This window comes from Triticum urartu, unplaced genomic scaffold (assembly GCF_003073215.2).
Source record: "Triticum urartu cultivar G1812 unplaced genomic scaffold, Tu2.1 TuUngrouped_contig_4584, whole genome shotgun sequence".
Classification (NCBI taxonomy): Eukaryota; Viridiplantae; Streptophyta; class Magnoliopsida; order Poales; family Poaceae; genus Triticum; species Triticum urartu.
The window spans coordinates 1-9,476 of record NW_024115183.1 but is presented as its reverse complement, the minus strand read 5'-3'; the positions used below and the strand labels follow the sequence as shown (position 1 = coordinate 9,476).

General features: G+C 39.2%; 1 protein-coding gene across 2 annotated transcripts; it reads left to right on the top strand.

Moving 5' to 3' along the window:
- Positions 1-359: 359 nt before the first annotated feature.
- On the top strand, positions 360-7,783 carry LOC125528033 (protease 2-like). 2 transcript variants are annotated; one of them, XM_048692551.1, is made up of 12 exons: positions 360-542; positions 1,909-2,131; positions 2,211-2,352; positions 2,434-2,631; positions 2,765-2,899; positions 3,214-3,342; positions 4,461-4,864; positions 5,138-5,354; positions 5,917-6,107; positions 6,481-6,800; positions 6,913-7,084; positions 7,243-7,783. In XM_048692551.1, the coding sequence occupies exons 2-10, from the start codon at positions 1,968-1,970 to the stop codon at positions 6,659-6,661; spliced, it is 1,761 nt and encodes a 586-aa protein (XP_048548508.1). In that variant the 5' UTR covers positions 360-542; positions 1,909-1,967; the 3' UTR covers positions 6,662-6,800; positions 6,913-7,084; positions 7,243-7,783. The 2 variants fall into 2 exon arrangements, with proteins under 2 accessions (XP_048548508.1, XP_048548507.1); XM_048692550.1 differs by having other exon boundaries at positions 6,913-7,783.
- Positions 7,784-9,476: the final 1,693 nt, after the last annotated feature.

Here is a 9,476-nt window from a genome sequence, read left to right as displayed (position 1 = left end):
GTCGTCTCGAGCATGAGGGCTTCTGTTACACAGTCATTGTTATTTTTACCTTTCAAAGTGCCGTGTCAATGGCTCAATGCTATTTACACCTCTTAATAATTCATTGCTATTATTGTGTGCATTCATTCTGTTTTATGGACTCGATAGACTGAGAGGTTTGATATCCTGGTGAAGCAAATGTGAGGTTTGGTGTTTAATTGCTGTAGCTGTTGTTTATATTTGATTTTATCATTGGTATATACATTTGTTAGCAGGACGAAATATTTTCTTGACTTGCTCCTACCCTTGTTACCTAGTAAGTACTCCCTCCGTCCGGAAATACTTGTCATCAAAATGGATAAAAGGGATGTATTGGGGCCCCTGGCTCTACTACCGCCGCGCGGACGAGGGCAAGCAGTACCCCGTGCTCTGCCGCCGCTCCGCCGCCCTCCATGGGGAGTTCGTCTCCTACAGCGACCCCTCCGCGGGGTTCGACTTCACCGCTGGGAAGCGCATCGAACAGAAATTGGTGGATTACAACAAGGAGGCCGAGCGATTTGGAGGTAATTAAATTTGACCTTGCTACTATTCCAGTCGTCTCGAGCATGAGGGCTTCTGTTACACAGTCATTGTTATTTTTACCTTTCAAAGTGCCGTGTCAATGGCTCAATGCTATTTACACCTCTTAATAATTCATTGCTATTATTGTGTGCATTCATTCTGTTTTATGGACTCGATAGACTGAGAGGTTTGATATCCTGGTGAAGCAAATGTGAGGTTTGGTGTTTAATTGCTGTAGCTGTTGTTTATATTTGATTTTATCATTGGTATATACATTTGTTAGCAGGACGAAATATTTTCTTGACTTGCTCCTACCCTTGTTACCTAGTAAGTACTCCCTCCGTCCGGAAATACTTGTCATCAAAATGGATAAAAGGGATGTATCTAGATGTATTTTAGTTCTAGATACATCTCTTTTTATCCATTTTGATGACAAGTATTTCCAGACGGAGGGAGTACCTTTTTACCATCTAGGCATCTGCCGCGTGTTACCTTAGAATTACCAGAAGTTTGGGCATTTGTTAGTTAGTGCCAAATAAGTTTGCTAGGTTGTACTCCCTCCGTTCCTAAATATAAGTCTTTGTAGAGATTCGAATATGGGCTACACACGGAGCAAAATGAGTGAATCTACACTCTAAAATATGTCTATATACATCGGTACGTAGTCCATATTGAGATCTCTAAAAAAACTTATATTTAGGAACGGAGGGAGTAATTGCATAATGATACTGCAGTTGATCATTGATGTGCTATAAATTATTGCTAATGATAACTGGTGAACGTCAGCTGGGAGGGGGATGGCAAGGGAACTTTTTTTTTGTGGCAACTTTAGCTGGTAGGAGATGGCAAATCCTGCCCTTTTTTGCCGCAAAATTTATCTTCTTTCCATAAATTGCCATGCGTTTTGTGAAGAAACTGGCAACCCCATACAACTAAACTTGCGATCTAAAACGTTCGCAAATGCCAACCCCTCCCAGCGAACGTTTGCCAAATATTGCGGTCCTAAATTGTTCTCCACAATCATGATAGTACTTGATTTTTATTTCATTTTTGCTGTTTTAATTCTATGATCTTGCTGTATTGTTCTTGTATCGGCTTGTGATCTGAATAGTACAAATATTGTACACTTACCAAATATCAAGTCGAAGGCTAATAAAGATACTCTGGTGCATCCCCACCCTGCCATTTTTTATGCTTTATGCACTTTGCCAACTCTGCACTAGAGAATACAGACATAAATACTTCATCTTTGGAGGAATACACTTGCTAAATCATTTTGGTACTGAAGTGGGCGTTCGAAGGTAGTTAGTCCTTTTTTAGTTCTGATTATTCATATTACAAAAGCTAAAGCCTATCGATATTATGCAGGATACTCATATGAGGAGCTATCTGAAGTTTCTCCAGATCACCGCTTCATTGCGTACACCATGTATGACAAAGATAAGGATTCTTTCACTTTAATGGTCAGGGATCTGGTGACGGGCACACTATGCGATAAACCTCGTGCTGATCGGGTCTCAAATATTTCATGGGCTATGGACGGGAAAGCACTAGTTTATATTGTTACAAATGAGGACAGAAGGCCATATAGGTTGGTGGATTTGTTTTTGTTGCGTCGGTTCATCTATGCTGTGCTGTATTGCACTGTAACTGAAGTTTTTCTTTGGTAGGCTGTTTTGCAGCATTATTGGATCAAACAAGGATGATATTCTTATATTGGAAGAACCTGATGAGAATATTTATTTGAATATCAGACATACCAAGGATTTTCGGTTTATAACGTTAAATGTCTTTTCTGACACACACTCAAAGGTTCTGCTTCTCGTACACCCTATCTTTATTATTCGTAGTTGGTCCCCTGTTTGTTACTCATTCAAGATTATCCTTTTGCAGGTATATTTAATAAGGGCTTCTGACCCCTTGTCCAGAATGACACTGGTATGGGAAGGTGAATCCCAAGTTCATTGCATTGTGGAGCATCATCATGGACGCCTGTATTTATTCACCGATGCTGCAAGAGAAGGTGTCTGTGTTAATTCACATTACCTAATGCAGTGTGATGTGGAATCTCCTGGGCCAAAGAGTTGGAAGGTTTGTGCTATGCATCTACTATGTCATGTCAAAGTTGTCCGAGTGCACCTGTCACGAAAAATGTTGCTCTGAGTTAATTGGGACAAGTGACTTTGTGCGGTCTATTTGACACTATTTTGATGTTTGAATTCAGAATGTCTTCCTTGAGGAACCAGGTATTATTCTTGAAGATGTTGACTTTTGCAATACTCATATGGTGCTTATTCTGAGACAAGGCAGAAAACTCAGACTTTGTTCAGTTAATCTGCCTCTACCTGAAAAAATCCAAGTAAGTCAATCTTCTTTTCGTATGATGTTATATACAAGAGCCTAAGTTGAGAAATGATCAAATGAATAATTATACATTTTCCTAGTGATGGCCTCCCACACAGTCTGTTACTCTTTCGGGAGTGACGACATTGCAAATCTTTGTTGTTCACTAAATTTACTCAGTCCGCAGTCATATAGCCTAATTGGATATCTGAAACTGAGCTATGATTCTCATCATTTTTAGCATATTTTCCTGTTATTGGCTATTCATATGCTGCAACCATAATTGTATATTATAGAACTATAACTTTTCGTATTCAATTCATTTCTCAGGTACCTGCTCATCTATCAGATTTTCACCCACTTGACTTGCCTCTTCCCGATCATGTGTGTCAGATATTATCTGGCCCAAATTATGATTACTGTTCCTCAACAATGCGTTTCACAATATCATCACCTGTGGTATGCATATCTGGCTGCTGTTTGTCTGAGCTCATTGTTTCATCCTTCTACACCATCGACACTGGGACAGTTGTTTTTCGTTTTGCTTTGCACAGCAGGGCCAAATTAGTTACTTATACTTTTTTTCTATTTTTATGAAGTAACACCATCTTTCTTACGTATGGAAATGTTGATTTTGGACATCCCATTATTTGGTTGAGATAACTGGCCTTCATTAGTTTATGTAAATACTACCCTAATTGTCTGAGTTGGCTATTTCTCATAGAGAAAACATTTACATGAAAAACTTAAGATGTATTAGCCCTAGATATCCTTTGGTTCTGAGTGTCACTGAAGGTCTTCATTTATAAAGTAGCACAGCAGATGAATGATGCTACAAATGTATTGTAGAAGAAAACATATCCTTGGAAGCCACCTTTCACTCTGCCACCTTCCCAACAGTACACAGTATTTTATCTACTTTGCAATTTAAATCATCTCCTACCATGTTTTCAACGTTATATTTTCTTTTTCTTTTGCGAATTCAGTGCTATGCTTTATTTCCTTTACAAGGTGGTTAAGTGCTAGCAACTTAGTATCTCTTGTGATAATCTGCTTGCACAGTTGTTCATTAGTACATTTCGTTATTATTTCTTATCGTTGTTTTCTGATATCTAAAGGGTTGACTATGGCTGTATCTTGATTTAATTGGCTTATGTAATTGTTGCCTGGCCGCCTATATGTAAACGTGCATTCATACATGATGTCGCTGTTATCCATACAATTAAACCAAATGTAACAAAAAGTTCAACATTATTCATTAGCTGGACTTTTTTTCTTAATATATTTCATGGTAATTAACAAGCAACCTGTTATATATCTACTATACTAGTTAAAAACCTTTTGCTCTATTGTCCTTAAGTTACAACCAACTATTAAACTGTTACTACAATACCACTCCACATCTGGGAAGGTATTGCTTGTGAGTTGTAGCACCTTAGCATTACATTGCTGTCAACTATCTTTGTGGATCTTCTTATTTTGCCATCATGTAATTTAGCGAACTAAAATGGATCAATCAAAATTCGTATTTGTCAGTGTATTTTATTTCTTAGCAGTAACCTAATCTTTCAACTTAGATGCCAGATGCAGTTGTTGATTACAACTTACTAAATGGAAAGTGGCAAATAGTGCAACAGCAAAACATGCTTCATGAGAGAACAAAGGTACTGTATGGGAATGCTTTTGCTTCTAGTGCGGGCAAGCTGTCTTCAGATGGAGCTGATTTGTCAAGTGAAGATTTGGGAGATTGTGACTGGAATGAGCTCTCTGAATACTATGCATGTGAGTACTATGATGTTCCATCGAAAGACGGAGTTTTGGTTCCACTCACCTTGGTATATTCAAGAAAGCACAAGCAAGAGGGGAATCCAGGATTGCTTCATGGGCATGGTGCCTATGGTGAGATTCTGGATAAGCGTTGGCGTAGTGAGTTAAAGAGCCTACTCGATCGTGGTTGGGTGATTGCATATGCTGATGTTAGGTACGTATAGCCTACTTTCTGGAAAAAGGCGTCTTTACCTCCTGAAACAGCAAATGAATTCTTTCTGAAAAGATACCATAGAGACAATTTTCCAGGTCCATATTGACTTCCGTTGTCCCACTGATAATATTTTCAGTGAGAAATGGATGAGTTTGACTGATTTTGGTTCATGTGAGCTTATGCCATCTTCAAAAACATGCCTAACATGCCTGCTTTTGCCTTTAGAGTTTTTACTGGCAACATTCGTATTGACTTAAAAATATATGGTTTCAGGGGCGGTGGAGGTTATGGCAAGGAGTGGCACCGGGATGGTGCACGTACCAAAAAGATGAATTCTATATATGATTTTGTCTCTTGTGGTGAATTTCTTCTTGAAAAAGGTATCATACAAGAAAATAAGCTTGCTGGATGGGGATACAGTGCTGGAGGACTTCTGGTGGCTTCGGCAATCAATACTCGTCCAGATTTGTTCCGTGCCGCTGTTTTAAAGGTATGCATGATTTATGTGTAGCAATCAGTATGTCACTCCATGTTCCCCAAAATTAGATGTCCATGCTAAAGTTTCAAACGAAGCTAGACTCAGTTTGGTTTGCTGAACTGTTCTGGGCTGTGCTTATTTTATAATCTGCTGTTGAAATAACCACAAAAGTAGGCAAAAGCTGATCAAACAAACGCTAAAATATGCAAAAGCGGTGGGGCAAATGCAATAATGGTAATCCACTGCAATGCCAAATGCAGCCTAAATATCTGCCAATCACAAACCAACCGGCCCACACATTTCAAACTTACGTGCAGAATAACCTAGTGATTTTTTTTAAGCCCTTCCAGTGCTGTTTTCTTTGTCACTAGATATGATAGGTAAAAGCAACTAATGACCATTTTTAGTAATGGATTGCCTTCAGGCAAATTAATGTTCTTGAATGGTTTGCTGAGCTTGGAATGGCCATATTAGTCGTCCATTCTTGGTGATCTCCAAGATGTGCTATTACCGCATCTATTGTTGTTCATATTATTGATGATTCATTACCACAACTCACATTTTTCTTTCCCAGGTCCCTTTCTTGGATGTTTGCAACACTCTGCTCCATCCTATTCTACCTCTTACAGCCATTGATTATGAAGAGTTTGGGTTTCCTGTAGACCATGAAGAATTCCTTTCAATCAAGAAGTATTCTCCCTATGATAATATCCAGAAGGATGTCCCTTACCCAGCTGTGTTTGTGACATCATCATTTAATACAAGGTATGCATTACCGGGGTACAGAGTTATGCCTGGACCATTAGGATCCGCAGTATACTTGGCCAAACTTGCTAGTCCTCATTACTCCGTACCTTCCAGCATTATAGTCTGCATTCCACTCCTAGGTCAAAACCTTTTGATGCACTGCACTTAATTCCATTTTGCTCAAGTTATCTGCATCTGTAGTATACTACATTCAGAGATTAAATTGTAAGTTACCTGCATCTGTACTAATCTAAATTATAGAGGTTGAGTTATATCTGCATTTGGAGTATTTTACTAGAGCTATTGTAAATTGTCTGCATATGGGCTATTCTGCTCTGATCCTCCAGTTATTGTGTTTGACTAAACCAATTATTGCATTTGACAATGATAGGTTTGGTGTATGGGAAGCAGCTAAATGGGTTGCAAAAGTCCGTGAACTTACTCAATATGATCCAGAGCGGCCTGTAATTCTTAACTTGACAACAGATGTTGTGGAAGAAAGCAAGTATTTGGAAACCAAGGAATTAGCAACGGAGACTGCTTTCCTAATTAAAATGGTGAACAATACCTGAACAACATCCTTTGCCTTTCGGCTTCCGAAATTGTTTCTCAAACTCAATGATGCGGCCCATGTGGGACATGTGCTATGTCGCCAGTCCTCCATGTTTAACGAGATCTGAGGATTAGTCCATCGATTGGAGCTTATACGAGGTAACACACTCCTATTCTACTTTCTTACCAAGTAGAAATAACTTCTCTTCCAGATTCCAAGCACATTGATTGTAACACACATGATTGATTGATTCTCTCATCGACTTTCCAGATGTTCTAGGAAAATCATATGCACATATTCCTACATTATATGAGATAGCTGCCCACTCGAGCTATCTTAAATGGCCTGATCTCTTGCCACCACCGACCTGGTCTGCCACGGTTCTACCAATTGTATGATGTTATAATTGGATCATCTCAGTTGAACCATATCAGCGAAACAAGTATTGTTATCTTCCCCCCTTCCATCATGGAATTGACATCATATGTCATGAATTAGAGATGGAACACGCCGTCATCTACTCATTGGCACATTAAGTTAAATTAGGCCAAGATACGCATATTGTATATGGAAAGCTGATACTGCTAAACTGGATGCTAGGTAGGAGTATTGCAAACTCGATTCTTCATGGCCTTGGAGATGCACTGCTGCATAATAGGTGTGCACTATGACAGTGAGACCAGAACATACAACTCTTAGCAGCGGAAGCGCCAAATCAATCTTTCATCCTTTCACTGAAATTCAAATTCTCACAGCCTATGAACGCCTGTAGCAAAGTAAGGAATGAACAACGTGAACTTGGTGTGATAATCAGGGAGGGTGGAACAGTTGGATGACCATGTATACCATAAGTTTTTGTCGATGTGGGAACTTCTACCGATGAGAAGCTGGAAAGATGTCAAGAGGCATGAAGCATTGAACATGGGGGATTCAGTTGGAGAGATATTACATCTGGTTTTCATTTTTGTAGCTTATTTGCACTGGTGATGTTGTTGCTCTGTATAAACCGTACTTCCATCCGGTGCAATTCGGATTAACCGTGGTTGACACCTTGCAGGCTCGATGACAAATGTCCATATATTTGTACAGTACCATTCAGAACTGGAAAAAGAAAGCTGGAGTTCAGGAGTTGTAATGTGAACGAAGTCTCTTTGATTTTTATTTTCTGTCAATCAGTATATTACCTTCTGATAAGATCAATGCCCAACACGGCGTGCAGTCGCGTGTAGCATCATTGTCACTATTACCTTGGGAGAGTTACCAGCGGCAACGGGAGATGTTGTGGTTCCCCCTTTTATTTCAAATTTGATAAAATTGAAATGGCTGTATAGAACCAACTGGATGTCCTATCCTTTCTTAACATGTGTAATTCATGGAAGCTTCCAATGTGAGGGCTCCGTCGTGATGCGAGGGCTCCGCATGCTGTTGCAGTGGTGCTATGAGTGTGCAGATAGTGCTAAACTGGAGCACTGTCGAAGACCCCGAGCATCACTAGTGTTGCATTGGAGCATCGCAGGGCCACCGGAGCAACACCATTGTTGCAGCTCTCGCCGAAGCTACGTCCACGGCGCGGGGATGGAAGCGATGGCATGGTCCTAGTGAGGTCCTGTCATCAAGGAGTACGCAACGGTTGGTCAGGTGGCTGATATTTTACTTATCTTTTCCTAAGACCAGCGGACTGACGCCTAGCAACCGCCTATTGTTAATCATAAACTTATCAAAACTCCATCCAAAATCCACTCCTAGCAAATCTTTGTATAAATTTCACAAAGTTCCAATACTTCAGAAGATTTCCTTTTGGTATTACCGAGTTAGTTGGGGTTATTATGCTCAAAGATCAAGCCCAATTTTTAGGTAAATTACTAATTGTTAACTATTTTTTTACCACAGTATATGTGAATTCTAACGTCCAAATTTGATGGATCATTAATTTACAAGGAGCATTTTAGTCCTAAATTATCATCAGATCAGTACCTCACATGCACACACAAATGAGCACAATAAAAGGAAAGGAGGGACTATAAATTAGAATATTGTCCTGCGGAGAGCTGGACAGTTATGCTCGAACACCCAACAGTGGATGTAATATCCAACACCCCAACAGTAGGAGTACATAATATCTCAGTGCAAACACATAAAAAGCTGATGGTACACATTGTCTTGCATAGAGTTTGAGGGGTCATCTTTTGATGAACATGCACCAAAATAGTCTCCAGATTCTCCATACTTTTGGTCTGCGGCCAAAACAGGTTTGGTCAATGGCACATTTCATAAAAAAACAGATATCACCTAGCTAGACGATAGAATATTATGGTGAATACCTATATATACAAAAAAACTAATTATAAATTGGAACTGTACTACTAGTGTTAGGATCAAGAAGGAGAAGTGGATTTTGTTACTAAGAATTGTAGTTGGCTTTGAGTTCATACTAATTTCTTTTGATGACATGACATAACCTAACTGCAATGTCACAACTTATGCTATTGTCTCGCTACTCACTAAATCAATATATAGTCTACATTTGCGATGTTATTACCCACATCTGGGCTCAACTGTGATGCCTTCTACTCCCTTCGTTCTAAAATAGATGACTCAACTTTGTACTAACTTTAGTATAAAGTTAGGTCATCTATTTTGGAACGGAGGGAGTAGTTGGCTAGGTGTTACCAATATTTTAAATAAATAGCAAGTTTCATGAGACACTTGATGCATATATATTTTTTCAAAATGGAGCAAAAGATTTGCCTCATCCATTAGTTAAGCAGAAAAGAGTTTCCCAATTAATTAATGGAAAAAGCCGGGCGAAAACCATACTTGATGCATATATATAT

Excerpts from the sequence above, each read along its gene's own strand:
- LOC125528033 (XM_048692551.1), top strand. The coding sequence starts at position 1,968 with ATGTATGACAAAGATAAGGATTCTTTCACTTTAATGGTCAGGGATCTG. Across the intron at positions 2,132-2,210 it reads GAGGACAGAAGGCCATATAG|GCTGTTTTGCAGCATTATTG; the intron begins GTTGGTGGATTT and ends TTTCTTTGGTAG. Across the intron at positions 5,355-5,916 it reads TCCGTGCCGCTGTTTTAAAG|GTCCCTTTCTTGGATGTTTG; the intron begins GTATGCATGATT and ends TTTCTTTCCCAG.